The sequence below is a fragment of the Rhododendron vialii genome, chromosome 6a, assembly GCF_030253575.1.
Source record: "Rhododendron vialii isolate Sample 1 chromosome 6a, ASM3025357v1".
In the NCBI taxonomy this organism is placed as follows: Eukaryota; Viridiplantae; Streptophyta; class Magnoliopsida; order Ericales; family Ericaceae; genus Rhododendron; species Rhododendron vialii.
The window spans coordinates 29,557,517-29,577,647 of NC_080562.1; the positions used below are offsets into that span (position 1 = coordinate 29,557,517).

At 38.7% G+C, this 20,131-nt stretch overlaps 1 protein-coding gene and 1 long non-coding RNA gene across 21 annotated transcripts; one reads left to right on the top strand and one right to left on the bottom strand.

Annotated features, from left to right (window-relative positions):
• Positions 1-2,085: 2,085 nt before the first annotated feature.
• LOC131329560 (uncharacterized) lies at positions 2,086-2,684 on the bottom strand. Its single transcript, XR_009200790.1, has 3 exons — positions 2,483-2,684; positions 2,321-2,392; positions 2,086-2,217 (listed from the first exon to the last, which is right to left on the bottom strand). It is a non-coding gene; the product is annotated as an uncharacterized LOC131329560 (long non-coding RNA).
• A 5,929-nt stretch (positions 2,685-8,613) lies between these two features.
• LOC131329559 (uncharacterized) lies at positions 8,614-16,717 on the top strand. Of its 20 annotated transcripts, none has more exons than XM_058362750.1 (5): positions 8,614-11,646; positions 12,394-12,513; positions 13,704-13,779; positions 14,575-14,716; positions 15,877-16,717. In XM_058362750.1, exon 1 carries the CDS (start codon positions 8,733-8,735, stop codon positions 10,473-10,475), a length of 1,743 nt encoding a protein of 580 aa, XP_058218733.1. In that variant the 5' UTR covers positions 8,614-8,732; the 3' UTR covers positions 10,476-11,646; positions 12,394-12,513; positions 13,704-13,779; positions 14,575-14,716; positions 15,877-16,717. The 20 variants fall into 20 exon arrangements, with proteins under 20 accessions (XP_058218733.1, XP_058218739.1, XP_058218727.1 ...); XM_058362756.1 differs by having other exon boundaries at positions 14,593-14,716; XM_058362744.1 differs by having other exon boundaries at positions 12,394-12,466; positions 12,612-13,779.
• Positions 16,718-20,131: the final 3,414 nt, after the last annotated feature.

A 20,131-nucleotide genomic window follows, 5' to 3' on the forward strand; every position in this document is an offset into this window, starting at 1 on the left:
CGGAGACATAGTGATTTTCTCCATTCTAATATCTCAGTCTCGAAACCCAGTCAATGCAAAGCATTTGCCCCGGCTTCAAGTGAATCTCCGCTAGAAGACGGTGGATTTATGCGCCCAAAATTAATCGAAGTGCACATAATCTGACCCATAAACTTGGTTTTCTTGGTAAAGCCTTTTCTTTGAACTTCTATCGCCCCGGTTGGTTTTGTATTGCCCAAATCTCTCCACAGTCTCGTCATCTTCCTCCTCCTTGCTCACCATCTCAAGCAGTACTAGCAAAAATGGCCATGAGTCGCAAATATCGTCCAGACGAGTGCTGGGAAATCAAATTAGATGCAAACTCCGAACGAGCAAAAGGCACCGCATCGACATAGGATCCACATGCAGGAGAATGATTGAATACAAAAACACTTCTACTTTTCCAAATATTCCAAGCTACGAAAGCTACTTTACTGATGATCTCCCCTGCCACTTTAAGAGAAGGACTAGAATCGATCACTTGAGAATACCATTTCAACATATAGAAGCACAAGAAGAAGAATTCACCAAGCTATGCAAATCGCTACCAAACCAAACAGGTCTAGTCCCCAAACAATCCACAAAGATGTGTTCATTAGATTCTGATTTCTGCATACAAATGGGACAGAGAGGGGAGGAAGAACATTGCCTGCGAAAGAGATTTTCTTTTGAAGCCACATTGTTTTTGCAAACCCGCCACCAAAAATTCCTGATTTTAGGGGGCACTTCAGCCTCCAAATTAAGCCCCACAAATGTTTATTAGGTTTAAAAGACAATTCCGGATTATCAACAGAAAAAGAAAGAGCCACTCTATACCCTGACTTGACCGTGTTAGAAGAAAAATGACATACATTGTTTCTTTGGTATTGAGGGTGGAGCAATTTCTACCATTCATTCTCTTCATTAATGCCATGTTCTTGTCACATTGAAACATTCACATGTATAGAAATTGCAAAACGTAGGTTGGATGCCCCCAATACTGCCTTGGGTAGAGGTGTCAAATGGGTTGGATTGGCATGGGCACGATACGACGTGACAGGATACGTTTAAATGTGGCATATGCACGGTTTTAGATGGGACGGGCATGGGCATGGCACAACACGGTTCTAGACAGGTACGAAAGAACACGGCACCACAAATACTAAGTTGTAAGTCATTACACAAATTTTTTTTCTCAATGAAACTCGGTTTGGAGATGGATAGGCACGGACACAACATGATTAAAAAAACGGCACAGCATGACACGATTAGGTAAATGGGCCGGCATGACACGACATGATTAAAAAAAAGGGCACGAAACGAAGTTAAACGGGTCGGCATGACACGACACGAAGCTAAATCGGCCGGGCCGATACAACACGATTAAGTAAACAAGCTGGCATGACACGACATGATTAAAAAATGGCACATGACGGTACGACACGATTAAGTAAACGAGCTGGCATGGTCCGTTTGACACCTTTGGACATCACCGTGGGACACCATCTTCAGAGACAAACACCCTCTGTTAGCAGCAACAGAAATAAGGGCTTCCCGAAAGTCTAAGGCTTCAGTCGATCTCGGGGCACGGACCACTAAAAGGAATAGCGATCGTCCCCAAAAATTTTCCGAGATGATTCCTAGCAACAATACCAACACCCACCATACCATCAAGGATTGGCAACGCCATCGACGTTAAATTTGATTATATCAGGTGGAGGAGGTAACCATGTAGAAGGTGTGGTAGGGGTACTTCCCTTCAGGGATTTATATTCCGCTCGAGATCCAGCCTAGACTGAAATGCAGAAAGATAAAGCCTTCTCCACAATAGCAGCACACTAGAGGTGGAGGCACACGCAATGCATATGCAAGTCGAATTTTCACAACATTTTTGTAAAAATACTTCCCACATATTGTTTGATCAAAAATTTATAAATGTTGTGAAAATCCGACTTGCACATGCATCGCGTGTGTCCCGGCCTCTAGTAGTGTTATCATGCATGTAAGACAGGAATAAAAGTTAGTATGGAATTTAATTTAAGAGTATTTGGTTGACAATATTTTTCTTTTTTTTGTTAATATCTTCATTTGGTATAGGCGTAATCTCATGAAATACGTTTGAGGTTCCCTCTTCTGGTATTACAGGCAAACGTGTATTTCGAGGATGTTGGGTAGTATGTGTCTGTCGACGACGACTTGACATTCACGTTGTATTGAGACCTTTGGATATGTAACATATTCGAGGTTTTTTTTATGCCAAATATACGATATGCTTAAGACATGGAAACATGACAAATTGGAACATAAAAATACCCTAAGATACCTGATGGATGGTGATGCCTTGATGATCGAACTCATCTTGGGACATTATTGAGAAAGTTCAACGTGTATCCTCCTGTTTGAAGTATGCAAGTTATCAGTAAGATTAGAAGTTTATTTGGCATTTAAAATTGAAAAAAATAACTGTAATATTTTATTTACGAACCTGGATGGTGTCGTTGGTTGTAGTTTGATTGTCATCGTGCCAATTGTTGTTGACGTTTGCTCATTGCTTAAAGCAGCTTGTCTTTCTCTAGCTTTGTTACGCCATCTCAATCTGTGTTGATCATGAGTAGGTAGAGTGGGTTGTTCTGTACGATTAGTTGACCTTCTCTGTGGTACTTGATCAGCAGTAAAATTTTGCGTAGATGTCTATCTTTCATGCACAGCTTATTGTTGACGGTGTCATTGGCTGTCACGATTTTGTTCTCTTACACATTGTAGCCATTCTATAGATATTTGCTCTGATCTATCTTGTGTTTCCTCGTCTATTGTGGTGTCCCTTATAAGCATTGAAAGTGTTACAACAACAATCTATTCTAATAAGCACGAAGCTACAAACTGGCTCTAACTTTTTTATGCATTCAAATGCCCATAAAACACTATAAGCAATGCACTCCCGGGCAAAGTTTCAAAATCATCACCAAACCACCATTCCAACGGAACCCAACTCGCTAAAAATAAAACCCATCAGAACATTTATTTTTTTGTTTTTATTTATTTATTTTTGTAAAAATGCTTTCCACTTATTTTTTATTACCCATCACCAAACCACCATTCCAACGGTTGTGCCGTACCAGTTTCATGGAAGGGAAAAAAAGAAGCATGTGTAAGAGGTAAAACAAACTTTTAATATCAAAAAGAAGCATCTATAAGAGACAAAATAAAAAAAATATTGCATAATTTCTTTCCGTTCAATGTTTGATCGATTTTTTTTATAAATTTTGTACAAATCCGACTTGCACACGCATCACGTATGCTCCGGCTTCTAGTTATAAGCAATGGAGGCTTGTGCACATCAAATTTTGACCAAATTTGCAAAAATTCAATCATACAATAAACAGGAAGCTATTGTAAAGTATGACTTGTGCACGCATAATGTGTGTCTGGCCTCTGGTTAAGACTAAAACCTTAAGTACAATTACAAAATTTTCTTTAATTTGTCGATAATGAGGGCATGTGCAGATGTCAAACTTTGAAACAAAAGTGTCATTCCCACGCTTTTATAATCCACTTTTTTTTTTTTTTGTTATATCCTTCCCCATACATAGAGAGAAACCAATCCTTCCCCATACATACAGAGAAACTAATATTTTTAATACAAAATTGAAGACACTCTTTAGTCCCTTACACATGCCTGGAATGAGAGATTAGCTTTTGGATTCTTATGTTACAAAATGCTCCCTCTGTTTCTAAATAAATGATCGACGCGCAAACATAGGCCATTAAATAAATGCATACTTTTCATTCAAAAAATTAGGAAAAAAATTAGAAAAATACCTTGGTATCCTAATTTTAAAATACCAAATTCTTATGGAACACCTAATAACATAACAAAAAGAAAACCCACTTCAGTGTTTTGGAAAAGTAGGAAACTAAAAGAAATGCATTTTTTTTTTCTGAAAAGAGGAGTTCAATGTAAACAGGAATATTAAAAGGTATCAGATCACAATAGAAATGTAGGAATCTAAAGTACCTATGGTATGCACAAATCAAACAGAGGTGAAATAGTAGTGGAATTACCTACATCCAATAAAATTAGATGAGACCATATCCATTCTCTAATTTTAAAATGGGTTTTGCTACTAACCGCCCACTGGGCGTTAAAGTTGGAAGGATGAAATGACTTCTCTTTACATGCTAGAAACCCACGTGTCCTGTGTTTCCTGTGTTTGATTACTTTCAACGAGTTTTTCAAGAATTGCAAAGGACTCTTTTGCATAGGGTGTTAATGACTATTTTAGCCTTGCCTTTTCGTCACTTTGAACTTTGTAGTATGTACTTCTCACTTTTTCTCTCTCTAACTTATGGGTCTTCAACCCCGTTTGTTTTGGGTTTTCTGATAAATACTATGTCCACCGATTGGCGTGTGGGGTCCATTCCAGATTCTGCACGAATGATCCGAGCCGTTCAAAAATTAAAAAAAAAATCCGAGTGGGGCTTGGTGAGGATCAACTTAATCCGATATGTGTAGATACTCGATCTAAGCTTCCCATTCTTGAAAAATTGGGGAAAAAAAAAGATTAGATATTTCGATTTTCAAGAATGGAAAGATTGGATCGAGTATCTACACGTATCGGATTGAGCCGATCATTGCTTAGGCCCACTTGGATTTTTTAAAATTTTTTTTGAACGACTCGGATTATCTGTGCAGGGTTTGGAGTGGACTCCACACGCCTGTCGGTGGCCGGCCACTGACTCCCCCTGTCAGTGGATGTAGTGTTTCCGTTTTAAATTTGGATTTGTAGGTAATGACAATAAGATTTTGTATTCCTTAGCTTTTAAGGGAGCTTTTTGGCATTATTCAATTTCTTTTTGCGTTTTTTAGTCTTGTATCAAACTGTGTATTATTGGTGACGAATCGAAAAAGTAAAAATATTTTTATGAGGCCTATGTTGGGTCCCACAAAGATGATCCAAATTGCTCATTTTTAAAAAAAATAAATTAAGAGTTTATGTAAAAATCAACTCAATCGGATATTGGTAAGAGCTTTTTTATTCAAATATTCAACACTTTTCCTTTTAAAATTTCAAAGTATAAAATATTAATATTTCATTAAACATATTCACCATTGTTCTTATGTTAAGGTAATAAAAATATCACTTGCATTATTCTAATTTCATAAAATATTAATATGCATATATGCGTTAAAAAATGAAATTGAATCAGACAAAGTACATAGACAAGATGTGAATGGAAAGAGAAGAGAGAGAGGTGCTTGGGGTTAATTTGGTAATTTGATTCATCTATTCCAATTTGATTTGACTTAGATTGTCGTTTGGTAAGACTTAGATTGTCGTCTGGTAAGAAAGCTGCAAAGTTTTGAGAAAGGCCCAAGAAAAATAACGCGTGTGTTGCACCACGGACTGCCCTGTGGGCAGTTTGTAGAATTTGCCTTTTAAAATATGGAAACTACTGGAATTCTAAAACTACACCTCGGGTCTTTGAAGTTTTTTTTGGATCTTTGTCCAAAGGGTTTTGGAAGGAAAAAGTGGGAGAAGAAAAAGTGTGGAGGGCAAAAGTACTCCCTCCGTCCCAAATTTTTGGTCCTCTACGATATTACGCGCAATTTTCAATGGTCTATATCTCTGTATATTATTTAAAATATACAATATGAATCTTGTTTGATAGATTTCAATTATTTCTATAAAATAATGTTTTCAAAAACATAAAAAATAATATACATTGAGAGATATAGGTAATTGAAAATTGCACGTAAAATCGTATAGGACCAAAAATTTGAGACGGAAGGAGTGGTAAACAAAGCCACAAAGGATAATTAGAAGAAATGTACCTTCGGAGTTTTCTGTTGGATCAGCCGTCAGCTTTCTTCTGCGAAGTGCAGTTTGCTGCAAACTTGTGGGGTAAATTTCGGGGAAAAAAAGGAGAAGACCAGAGAAAAGGTATGCAGTTTGTGGAGTTGGATGACATGGTGGGGTGGTAACTGCTTTTGGGTGGGTTTTTTTTTTGTCAAAAGTCTAATATATCCCTCTGGCTATAACTATTTTGCATTGTGCGTTTTTAAAAAAAAAAGGCCGTAATGAGAAAGGAAAGTACATGACAGGAAAAAAGGGAGACACCAAAGAGATGCTCTCCCATTATATATTAGAATAGATGTCCAGCCATGGTGTGAAAAAATCTCTCTTTTCACCATTAACGACTATAGCTAGGCCTGTCAATGAATCGGATCCGATCCGATCTAAAAAATCCGATCCGAACCCGATAACGTTGATCCGATAATCCGAATCTGGTAATTCAAATACGGATCGGATTAAATCCGTTATCAATCCGAATCCGAACTTTATTTTTTTAAATTTTTTTATAAAAGCTGTAAATTTTTTATTTTGAAAAAAAATGTTTAAGAAGTTGTATTTTTATTTCAATTTTTTTTTTGCTAAAATTTTTGAAGTAAAAAAGTTTTCGGATCGGATTCGGATTTTCGGATCGGATCTGGATTTTCGGATTCGGATTACCACTATCGGATTCGGATCGGATTCGAGTCTTATCGGATCCTGATCGAATTCGGCCCATTAGCAGGCCTAACTGTAGCACGTGATACATGTGATACATGTTGATATAAGCCGTAACCCATCGAATCCACTGATTGGCAAACCCGAACATGCGGAGCACTGCCTCCAAGGATGGCCATAAGCTTTGTCGAGCGGGCACCACATAGTACCCATTCGGCACTGAAAAATTTCTCGCCAAATTGCCATGTCTAATTTACTCCCTCCGTCTCGTAATGTTTGGCTTTTTTGGGGATTCCAACCGTTTAAGAAATATCATGATTACAAATTAAAAGTACTTCAATTTACTAAAATATTTCTGATTTCAGTGATTTGTCATCTCATACAAAGCCAAAAGATTCCAAGTATTTTTACACAGAATTCACAAGCAAAAGCTTTCTCATTGATCTGGAACTTTTCAGTCGTACAACTCTACAATTTGATTGTGATTTGAAGGGAAGGGCAAAATAGAAAATTAATCCAATGATACCCATTGAAAAGTCTAAATGGACAAATATTTTGAGACAACAAAAGATAGCATCATGGGACAAGAAAATGGGACAGAGAGAGTAAGAGCAATCCAGCCTTGTTTTCCATACTTCCAATTTTGCCTCCTTAACCTCTTCCACCGCCTTTCACTGACCGCCGCTGCCATTCGTCCTCTCCGCGTCTTCCCCACCGCAAACACTTCTTTTCACCGCTCTTTCCCCTCCACTCCTCCCCGGTGGGTTTGTTTTGGGTCTGATCTGACCTTGGGTTGATGTTAGGTGGCTTGTGCCCCCTCCGGCGAATAAAGCCTCCAGATGCAGACGGCGGCAGCTATGGAGCTTGTTTTCTTTTCCGGGGAAGCGGCTGACTGTGAACTCAATTTCACTCGATGACTCAGTGGTGTGACTCAGTGCAGGAAATCAGTGTTTTTTGGGTTCCTTTCAGTGGCTTTTATTTTCTGTTTTGTCCTGTTTAGTTGTTTCTTGGTTGTTGTTGGTCTTTTCAGATTTCAGTTGTGCTAAATGTTATCTGCGGGTTTGAGCTGGGGATCCGTTGGGATTCTCTACTACCTAGACCTAGATTGGTTCCTAATCTAGGAGTTTCATCGGTCCTGCTTCTGTAGGGGGTGCCTGTGTCGACGTCTTGGTAGTTTTGGTTCATTCTTGTATCATTTGATGGAATCTGTATTGCCTTCGGGCTTTGAAATGAATTTGACATTATCAAAAAAAAAAAAAAAAATTTCAGGGAACGCATAATTTCATGGGCAATGAGGACACTGTCCGAAATTTGACCGCCAGCAACAATTGCACTTTGATTCACTGTACACATGGCACCATATCTTGAAAGGATAGCAAAGTACTACTAGTACAAAATAAGTTTCGTACTTACTTTTACGGACTTTCATGTCAATTTATAAATCCACAATAAATTTAAATAGTACCATGTACTTAAAACTTAATTAAGTTTGGGCCGAATATGAGACGTGACAGTGGATTTTTCATGTCAAGGGTCTTATGGAGGGAGAGAAACTTTTTAACGGACCCTTTGTCAATAGTAAGATTTACGGAGTTCAATCTCGCGAGTTCGAAAAAGTTTTGAATGATTCGGATTAAAAATAAATTATTACCGGTAAAAGATATTTATTACCGGTAATAGTTTAAAAACTTATCTCAACTATTGATTGTCAAAATAGACGCCTCAGATTACGCAAAATGATGAATAACTTATTCCGAGGTAAATAATTTTCTTTTTTCAGGGTGCAATTTTACCGAGGTTAGGTACATAATGGAGACTGAGTTTTTTTTCAAAAAAAATCAAATACTCGATTGAGTTAATGACAGATTTGAAATTGCAACCCACCCGGTTAGCCTGATGATTAAGGTGGGAAGGGTTTTCTCCTTTTCAAGATATCAAGTTCCAATGTCGGAGATTTATTAGGGGTTTTCTTCTTCTAAAATTTCAAGTTTAAAATCTATCGAGTATTAGTTAATGCGAAGCATTTGATCTAACTTGATGTGAATTTTCGTTAGAAGATGATGACTCTATAAGCCCAATTTTAATCGACGCTTGTTTTTCTTGGTAAAGCCTTTTTCTTTTGAACTTTTATCGCCCCGGTCGGTTTTCTATTTGCCCAAATCTCTCCACAGTCTCGTCATCTTCTTCCTTCCTTCTTCTTCACTATCTCAAACTGTACCAGCAAAAATGGCCATGAGTCACAAAGATCTTCCAGACGAGTGCTGGAAAATCATATTCAACAAATTACACCAACAGCACCACTCTCATCTCGAATCCTCGTCCCTCTCCTGCAAGCGATTCCTCTCCATCACCAACACTCTCCGAACCAGCCTCAAAATATTCACCCATACAGCGCTCATCCCCCTCTCCGCACTCTTCACTCGTTTTCCGAACCTCAACTCCATCTACCTCCGCTTCTTTCGCAGCGGAGATCTCAACCGACTCATCGCCGACATCGCAACCTCCGATTTAAACCTCGAAACCCTAGATTTCACGGGAACCGATGGCCTCCCTTTGGAGAGCTGGAGGTTACTAGGATCCCGTATGAAGAATATTAAGGTTTTGATTTGTCCGAATCTCCGCACGTTACGCGACATTGAGTTGGTTGTTATTGCGGATTCCATGCCCTGTTTGGACGATCTGGATATCTCTCATCCTTCAAATTATTTCGGGTCGGTTCCTGAACTACAGGGTCGGAGCCTGGGTGAAGTGGGCTTGACAGATAGCGGCATCGAGGTGGTGTCGTCGAAATTGAAGGGTTTGAGAATAATCAACGTATCTGGTAACGAATTTCTCACCGATAAGTCGCTTATTGCTCTTTCCACGAATTGCGTCTACTTGACAGATATTGTAGTTCTCAACTGTTCGTTGGTCACTTCAGACGGAATCGAATTCGTTATGCGCAACAGTACCAATTTGAGTCTAGTGTCAGTTGATGGAATTGGATTCGGTTCATTAGATGACTGTTCGATTCGTTGTGCAAGAAATATATCAACTCTTGAAATCCACGATTCGGTAGTTCCCGATGGATATCTCCATTTGCTTGCCAAGGCTGGTATTCCTTTAAAGAGTTTCACTTTATCGCATTGCGAGACCCTCACCTTCTCTGGAATTTCATCGGTTTTAAGCAAATACTCGTCCCTGAAGTCTTTATCTTTAGATGGAATAGATGTGCTCACTGATGAGAAAATGAGTGATTTATCTCAATATCTCCCCGCTTTAGACACAATATGCCTCGATTTTTGCGTTAATCTAACTGAGTTAACCTTTTTTAAGCTTGCAAAGAATTGTTCTTTGCTAGAGTATATTAGTATGATTGGAACGAATCTTGGAGGAGGAGGAGACGAGGCTACTGATATTGTAAAAAACCCACGAATCAAGTCTCTGAACTTGGAAGATAATTCGAATCTGAGTGATGAATGTCTTGCAAAACTTGCTTCGGTATGCCCTAGTTTAGAGGTGCTTCTTGTGTCCTCCTGTAAGGGTATAACAGAGAAAGGCATTGCTGATTTCTTGAAGAGCTGCTCCAAGGTTAGGAGTTTGCTGATCGATGAATGTGAGGGGATTAAGAACATTGGAAATGGTTTTGAACTCTCCAAACTGGACTTCCTTGGTGCAACTAGATCAGGGATTGATGATGATGGGTTGGTGGTTATAGGGAATAGATGTCACGGGCTCCTGCATTTGAACTTGGAAGGTTGCTTGGGGGTGACAACGGTAGGGTTGAAAGAAATTTTGACAAATTGTGAAAAATTGAGAAAGATAAATTTGACTGGGTGTCTTAATGTGAGAACGGAGACGGTAGATTGGATGGTGTTTTCAAGGCCATCACTGAGGGAAATTATCCTGTCATATACATCTTTGCCTTCTGAAAGCCAAAGGAAGCTGTTCTTGCTCCATGGATGTCTTGTTTCCACAAGGCGCCTATAAAGGAACCAAGTTCCTAGAAGTGGCTTACACTTTGGCCAAGTTTGGACGGAAATGCCCCTCGCTTCAAATGCCTGAGATTTTATTTTGCTTCTTCTTGCGTAAGGGTGTTTTAGTGATTTCGTGCTTAAAAGTGGTGGGCCATGGCCATTATTTGGGTTATTTACAGATTACTTTAACGGTTTTCGGACTTTCAATGTTTTCCCTCTACGTCCTTTTTTTTACTCACTATTTTGTCTTTTTGTGTTGCTGGGTTTGGGGGCTATTTGGTAAAATTGCCCGCCTAGGTTACTGTTTGGCCATTCAATCCGGCTGAAATTTAGGCTTCCTGTCTCCCAAAACCGGGTCAAGCTCTCATCCAGTCACCCTTACCATCCACTCCCGGCAAGTTGGCCATTTTCCGGCAAACGTCGGTTTTGTTCAATGATCGAATTTGTTCATATTGTAGATCTCGTTGAGACTCACTATCATGTAAAAAAATTATGTCCATTGGATGTCGTTTAGTGCACGATCGTAATAAGTTTATTTTGGAAAGAAATACATACCCACACTGGATGCAAATGAATGTGTTGTACTAAACGATATCCGATAGACATGATTTTTGACGTAGTTATGCGCATTGACGAGATCTACAATATGAACGGATCCGATCATTGAATGAAACCAACATTCGCTGGAAAATGGCTGACTGGCTGGGATTAGACGGTAAGGGCGACTGGATGGGAGCTTGACCCCCCAAAATTGTCTGCTGGCATGAATAATTCACAAAAATGCTAGGAAGAAGGGGATAAGCGAAGCAAGAATGGAAAACAGTACAAAAATTGACGACCACGATGGTGAAGGGTTTAAAAACCTCGATGGTGTTGGGAAGGTGAGAGCGACCATGTCGCCGGAGGAGACGAGCTAAGAGGCGGCTTGGTCAATCAGTTCTTGAAGGCGAGCATGTGTGAGGTCGAACTGAATCGCGCGGTGGGATGGGAATTGGCCAGCGACCTGCTTTAGTAATCTGGTGAGCGTTGAACTTGCCATTTTTCTGTGCGATGTTAGAGAGAGAGATTTTCCTGGTGGGAGGGCAACAAACTCACCAGTCCCATCGACCAGCAGCACCGGCAAGCACAACTAGCGGAGCCGCCTTCACCTCAGCCTTGGCGAATACAATCGACACCACATCAAGGTATCTCTCCCTCTCTGTGTGTTCCAAAAAAATCAGGGTTCTGTGTTGACATGAAATTAGGGATTTTGTTTGAAATTAGGGTTCCAAGAGGATGTGAATTCTGGTTTTTCTTTTTAAAATTAGGGTTCCAATAACAAAGCTTCGCTTTATTTGGTATACCGAATCTCATCCTTTTTCCTCTACATTCACGTTTGATTTGATTTTTTATCTACCTGGTTAATATTAGGGGTTTTGATTTTATAATTTGCTGGAACCTTGGGAGCTGGGGCTATTGGGATCAAGGACGCGCGATAGGGTTTGCTTTGGTTTTGATCTTTTGCAAGTTCATAATTTGGATTTTTTCATTCAACTTGTGGGAAGTTTGTGCTTTTGACATAAATTGAAATTTTCTGTTTCACTGTGAAGTGGGTTGTCGTTTATCTATGCTACTAGACTACATGTCAAATCATAATGTGGAATGTGAATAAGATATTGCAGTTGTCAGCTGTTGTTTCTTTTCGTTCATTTTTAGCTTAGTTGTGCGTGTTTTACCATGCCCATGTTGTCCGATAAGCATGTGCTTGATAGACTTTGTGAGTTGTTTATGGTTGATGGAGTTGGGAAATGATGAATTGGTGTCTTGATTTGAAGTTAGTAATTCTGAGTAAGTTGTCAATTCGAGTTTACGCGCTAGAGCAAAGGATTTTGTATGGTTGTGAAGTTATTGAATTCATGTTGGTTCCGTATGGCTGAAACATGGATTTGTAGTTCAAGCTTCAGATGCCGAAGAGAAGAAGTGAATTCGAGTACGGAGAAGTCCGGACGTGCCTTCACATCTCAGGTCTGCCTCTCAACTTTCTCTCTACTTTGTTATGGTTACCTTCAAGGGTATTGCATTTGTGGCTCTAGAATTTTTCACATTTAAAATTTAATTTGTACAAGCTATACAAGAAAATTACTCCATACTTATCCAACCTGTTACACAGCTTGATTCAATTATTGCTAATGCTTCATGGCGATTCCGTAACTATTCCATTCCAAAAATAGAAAGTTCAAACCAATTGGGATTTTTTGGCGAAGTAGAATTTGCTACAAAAGCCGGCTAACGGGGGTATTCCTGCATATGAGGACATAGTAATGGAGGGGTTGCATAATTGCACAAAGAAATTCAGCACAAATTCCAATTGAAGGCGGAGCACGCGCCTTCTTTTAATTATAGGATCTTCAGGATGCAAAAACTCCGTGGAGAAAAAAATGGGCGGGCCTAATAAAGCTACAGTCTATACAGGAGGACGTTTTAGATCAATTAATTACAAAGCTTTTAACCAGCTCAACATAATGAGAACATTTTCGCTTTTGATATTATCTTTTTGGGAAATGGATACTTGGATATTAATTTGTTTTCAAACGTAGGTAATGAGTTAATCTCAACATGAAGGAATTGTTTAGTCTGAGAGATCTTTTCATCTAAATTAATGGGCTTAGAGTTTAATTTGATAAAAAGGGGTCCATTATGCTTTTGTGGTATGGACCAATTAGTGTTGTTTTTTTTAGATTGAGGAGAAGAGGAGCTGGAAAAAAAAAAGGAGAAGAGGAAACCATTGCCAGATTACATTGACAAGGTCTAGAAGGATGTGAACCTAATAGGAGGGAGATTTTAGTGGATAGTTTGGCGGAGGTTTCTGAAGAGTGCAAGCTTTACTTTGATAGTCTCTTTCATTCCATCTCTTACCTTGATAGATTTTTGTCAACAAATGCACTCAATAGGCAGATGCTTCAATTGCTCCGGTTGTTGGGTGTTTCTTCAATGCTTGTGTCATAGCAAGCTTTCAGACCCTCTTAAAACTGCTTGTGGTTAGAGTTTTTATGATACTAATTTGGGTGATGATGTTCGTTCTTTGGTCCTTAACTTATTTCCAGTTATTGAAATTTCCCCTTCCAAGTTAAATTAGAAAATTTGGTCATAAGCCTGTTCTGATCTGATTCTGTTTTTCTCTTAACTCAGGGGTAATAAACTCGATTACTACAATTATTGGGTTTGGGATGAGTGCCAGTTTCATTGAGTTTGTCTGTATCAGATTGCTTTGTGGAAGACTCAGAGGAGTTGAGTCCTGGCAAATGATTGAGATCGACTCAGGGATTGATCTTAAGCAGGTAGCTAATATTAATCATGCATTCTCTACATTTCTTTTAACTTAGGTCTTATTATATTTTCAGGTAACCGCTCCTTCTATACTCATGATTGGGGCTAGAAAAATGGTTTTGTAACCTTTCCGTTAAAAACGAAAACGGATGTGGGAGATCTTGTATATTTACTTATAAAAATTGTGATCATGCCATCTACTCTTAATGAACTTTTGAAAGTAATTAACTTAATAGATAGCCAATAATGTAGAGAGTGACGTGAGTTTTTCTTTGATTTTTCTTTCCTTTTGTCAATTAAAGAGAGTGTTATGGAGACTGTGTTTAGTTTATAATAGGGGTATTGATGCATAGATGATACTCTTTGATCCTAAAATTTATTTGTTTGGGTAGGTATTAGCATTTTCTTGCAACACAAATTTGACCACACTAAAGTCGGAAAAAAGTTACAAAACATTATACATGGTGATTTATCTTTGATTACCGCACACTTTGAACACTCCAAAAGCAATATATAATACATCAACATCTATGAGTTTTCTATTAACTCGAAAAACATTGCTACCTTAACTCACTTCGTTACTCCAAAAACATGAATTTAAACCGATGATAAATATCAATCAATCATATGATTACTTTAACAGCCCGGCCCAGTTCATAGCTCTATGATGGAGTACATCATTAGTCAATTTGCTTCTGTAAAAAGTGTTGATACTGCATGTTGTAACCGCATCAAATACACAAAAAGCTGGGCACCTTCATTATTATGTTAGTTTGATCGTCTCTTCACATTAGCTTAATTTATAGTGTTGCAATGGCAAACAGTAGCGGTGCTAGCTGTAGCTGTTGGGGAACACAAAGGAGACTTTGTCTTTGTTCCGTGTGTTCCATTGCAGAATTAACGGCAGAAGTTTTACTCAAAGTTCAGGCACCTTCACCATGACTTCAGGTCAGACTATTTCCAAAGTCTTATTTGGTTGCGATTTTCAAAGACCAGTATCCTGAGCTGTTCATATGGTATTTCATACATGATTTGAGTTTCAACGCTAATGATGACTTGATTGCGTTTTGAATTCCAACACTAGCCATAATGACTCAGTTGCTTTTGAGATAGGAAAATTAAAGGAATGAACAGCTAATAAAGTTTCACTTTGTATTCAAACCATGAATCACCTCTACTCGAATCTTGATGACTACCTTCTCTCAATTACACAATGTGTTTTTCCGGGTTGTAGCTTAAAAGGATGAACACAACTAGACTTAGATACTGCCAGACTAATAAGATAGCTAGAGTCTTGCATATTCTTCGTAGATGCTTATTCTCATACCTATATTTTCATTTACTTCTCTCTTACATAATTGGGTGGTTTTGTATGCTAGGAATTGGTATCCACTATCCAGGGTCAAAACCTCAGCTATAAAAAGGGATGTGATTGGATACATTTTTTTTTTCTAGAAGGATTTGTAAATGAGAGAGAAAGGGTAGGGTAGGCGAGTCTCAAGTCACTGGATAAAGGTTGGATCTTTATGATCTGTGTTCATAGATTCATGTACAGATGTTTGTTTTTTGGTCGATTGGAGTGATGTGGTATTTGGTTTTTAGGTGTTCATGATTGTGTTCATGCTTCTGTCGTTAAGGGTTTCTAGGCCTTGAAGCTACCTGAACAATTCAAAACATTTTGCGATCAACAAGACCATGAAGAATTTATATTGGTTTCAAAACGCAAGAGATGTGCTGTCCAATATGCTAACGGATTCTTCATTGGAGCTGGATGGAACTCATTTGTTCATGCACACAAGCTATCAAGCTACCACACATTAGTAGTCAATAGTAATATAGATCTAGAATTACACACCATGGTGTTTGGTGCAAACAAATGCGAACGTATCTACTCTTGGTATTGATATCATCAGACATATATATTACAACTATCATAATATGTAAGCACTATAAACTTCTATCAAAGAACCGCTCAAAAAATTAATCAAGCTTTACTTACATTCATTCTTATGTTCTTCCATAACAAACATTGTCATCTTCAAATGCTCAAAACATTGCAATCTGTTGGGAAGAGCCAGAATCCCTTCTTCACTTGTTTTCCAGTGTAGATTTGCTCAAGCAGTATGGAAACTCTCTCCTCTTTGTCCTGACTCTGCGAGGAAGGGGAGAAGATTTTTGGGATTGGTTCACAGTAGTGGTGAAGAAGAATCCAGGAGATCACTGGCGTGTGCAATTATTTGGAGAATTTGGAAGTGCAGGAATGATGCCCATTTTTTTGGCCGTCAGTGTGATCATGTGGTGGTAGTCAATATTGCGTGTAAGGACTCGACTGATTTTTTGGATGCAAACAAGCCCATTGAACTGCCGAGGATGGATACGGGGTTGGGACCAGTGAATGAGCCTTAGAGATGGAGTCCTCCGGAAGATGGGATTATCAAGATTAATTTTGATGCAGGGGTGGATGTCCAGAGTCGTTAAGGTGGGTATGGTAGGGCGAGAGGCGCTTTTTGGCAGCTAGATGTTTGGCTTTGAATGGTTTCTCTACTCCACTGGTTGCTGAAGCAATAGCTGCTAGGGAAGGCCTTATTTTTGCATCTGAGCTGGGGTTTACGTGTATTCAGATTGAAGGGGATTCCTTAAGCTTTATTCGAATGGTTAAAGGGGAACAAGTTATTCACTGTGATGCTGAAGTTCTTGAGGAAGATGTCAGGAGATTGGCGTGTGACTTTTGGTTGTGTGAGTTTAGTTTTATTAAATGTAGTGGTAATAGTGTTGCTCATTGTTTAGCTTGTCGGGGTTATGGTTGTGTAGGTACTTCCACCTGGGAATCCTATCCGCCGTTGTGGCTATCCACCCCTTTGTTTAAGGATGGATATGCCCGTTGATGTTTGGTTCGCATCTTTTTATCAATGAATGGATTATCCATTGGCAAAAAAATAAAAAATAAAACTCAAAGCAACTATACAGTTTCGAAAAATTGTACTGAGCATGCGATTCGTGCAAAGCACGTTGCATGTCACTAGTTGTCAAAATAAGCAGGAGTGGAGCGGTAATTCTTAACCTCGTTGTGCCAAAGTGGAGGAAAATATAAAAGAAAATTTTGGTAGCAGTTCATTGTTGGTACAATGTGATTGAAAAATTCAGGAAATGGATGGGGAGATATATCGGCTCGAACCAGAACTCCATTTGATGGGTAATGTCTTAAAAATTGTAAAGTGGGCATGGAACGGGTGAGAGAACTGTTAAAAGTGTGAGGAAGAAGATGTGATAAGATCGAACGATTAATGTGAAGAAGGGTGTCTTGCAACCTGGAAGCATATTTTATTGGTGTTCAAAAGATGCATAAGACGACGATGGGTAATGAGAACGAAGTGAGGCTGCTTAAGGATTTGGCAGCAAAATTCAGGGTTCGAAACTTCAGAATGTGCATCAAAGGAATGATTAAGAGTTGTAAAGTCATCCCTTTTCCTGATGTGAATAAAGTGCACGTCATTCGTTTTTGGTAAACAATAGTATGATGTTTCCTTTTAAGTTTTGTGATGTTAAAAGGCTTGCTCTCTAATTTGTATTAAGAGAAGTATAATAAATGAATAAGCTAGAAAAAGCTCCATAAAAGTGTTGTATGCCCTGCTCTCATAGCAAGATCTTGCATTGTGATCCTTTAGATTTTGCTTGTTTCAAATTACTGATGTTGAGCTAAGGCTGTCAGCTTATAGGCTACGTCCTTTCTCTATTTGAGCAGAATTATCGATGGTGGTAGGGCCTTCTAGGGAGAGGATGCAAATTGTCCCTCTCAATTAGCGATTTTGCAAATTGTCCCTCTCACAACTGTCTTCCGTGGCACATTGAAAGGCTGTGATTTAATGGTGGCTGAATCTTTCTTTCAATCCTAGGGCAGAGATGCTCCCTTGAAGAATCTTTTCAGTCAAAAGCACAAGTGTTTAATGGCTGAGATTGAAGCCCAAATTTGATCCAACGAACATCACACAGTTTCGTTCAAAATTTGAACCAAGGCTCAAGTGGAGCCATTCCAGAGATCTTCAACAGTTACCATAAACAGACCTTATTGTTTTTGTTTTCCCCCATACCTTTTCTCCCATCATTCTTTCCTATTTCATTAGAATGTTTCCCTTTCTCCCTTCTCAATACTACCCTACTTCTCCCCTCTCCCCTCTCTTCTGAATCATGAAGATAATTGGAGCCACTGCCAAGCTTCAGAAGTGAGTAAGATCTTTCTTTCTTTTTTCTATTCTCCATTTTGCTCTTTTCCTTATATTTTATTGTTCTTGATGCCATGTTTTTTGCTTCAATTTTGAACTGAGGTCTGCTTATGATGAAATTCTTTTACCTCTTAATGGTGTTTCTTAGTTATTATACATAGGGCGCTGCTATTCGCAGCCCTCTATTTTTTCCCATAGCCCGTTAAAAATTTTCAATTATACTCGACAGTTAGTTACCGAAATTGAGATATATTTTCAGCATCCAATTACCGAAATATAATATTTTTTTCAACAGCTATTTACCGAAAATGTATGTTCGGCAGTTGTTTACCGAAAGTTGAACATATTTTCAACATGTAGTTATCGAAATATAATCTTGTTTTCAACAGAAATTTACCGAAATGTTATTTATGATTTTCAACAATCATTTACCAAAATGTAATGGGCTATGGGAGAAAATAAAGGGCTGCGAATAGCGGCGCCCTATACATATGTCTTGATTTAGATTATGGGCGCTGCTATTCGCAGCCCTCTATTTTCTCCCATAGCCCGTTAAAAATTTTTAATTATACTCGACAGTTAGTTATCGAAATTGAGATATATTTTCAGCATCCAATTACCGAAATATAATATTTTTTTCAACAGCTATTTACCGAAAATATATGTTCGGCAATTGTTTACCGAAAGTTGAACATATTTTCGACATGTAGTTACCGAAATATAATCTTGTTTTCAACAGCAATTTACCGAAATGTTATTTATGATTTTCAATAACCATTTACCGAAATATAGTGGGCTATGGGAGAAAATAAAGGGCTGCGAATAGCGGCGCCCTAGATTATACTAGTCAATATTTCTTTTTCCTATTTTGGCTTAATTTCAAAAACACCCCCTCAACTATCACATTTTTGCAACATCACCCCCTCAACTAAAAAACTGGCCAACATCACCCCCTCAACTATCAAAACTGGGCAACTTCACCCCCTCCCCTCTTTTCCGTTAAAAAAATGGACAGACAGAAAGATAAAGACCAAGGTACCCCAAGCTTAAAAAAACATGGTAGAGCTAGGAAAAAACGATCTCACAGTCTCGCTCCTCTTCCATCGCTGTCTCTCTTCTCTCTCTATCTCCCTCCTGGATCGATCGACTGAAATCGAAGAAACCCTAGAACCCACAAAATCGAACGACCACTGACCCCAACCCGCACCATCTCTATCCATTGACAGAAGCGGAAACCCTAAATCGACACACTGCGAAAATCGTTTGAATCCGTAAAGTAGAAGTTCTACTTCGTTCCAATCTGTACGAGTTCTACCTGGTTCTCGTTTGTTCAAATCCGTAAGTTCTCTGTAAGTTCTTTATATAATTTTTATGTATTCAAATGCATACGAGGTTAGGGCTGAAAAATTGGGGGTTTTCGAAGTTTTTAAATTCTTTTTACCCTGAAAATCCGAGATTAGGGTTTAAAAAATAGGGGGTTTTGGAGATTTTCGAATTTTTTTAATTTCCCCCAAAACTCCGAGATTGGGCTTAAAGAATTGAGGGTTTGGGGGTTTTCGAAGTTTCAAGGAAGTAGGTGGCTTCTTTTTTTATTTTGCTCATGTATGTTTTACGGGTCAATGGTTCCTTTGTTACACACTCAGTTTGTATGCTATTTAGCCCTCTTACTTCCATTAGTTGGGACCAAATGGTGTGGTTTGGCATTTGCTTTCTGGAGCATGGGTTGTCAGGGAGGATTAGCCCCCTTCAATTTTCGAAAAGTTCATGCTTTGCTTGTACTTCTTTTTTAAAGATAATCACGCAATTATAAGCGTTCGGCCCGCAAATTATAGGAGCTTACAAATGATAATCGTTCACTCCTCAATTAAGAAGCATTGGCATGTGAATGCTTGTATATTCTCGAGCTTCCAATCAGCAAGTTAAATGTCATTTCATTACTCCCTACACACCCTACTTGTAAAAGTCAATTTCCACCAATATACTGGCTCATAATTCCACAATGAAAAGGAAAGACTTGAGATTATCTAGTTTTGCATACAACTGAGTGTCCAGGGCCATCAATAACTGGTTTGTGAACACGAATTTGTGCAGAAGCTTCCAATTTTTTTCTGATAGAAAGACGAAGACAACGGATATTTTCCAC

Excerpts from the sequence above, each read along its gene's own strand:
- LOC131329559 (XM_058362745.1), top strand. The coding sequence starts at position 8,733 with ATGGCCATGAGTCACAAAGATCTTCCAGACGAGTGCTGGAAAATCATA.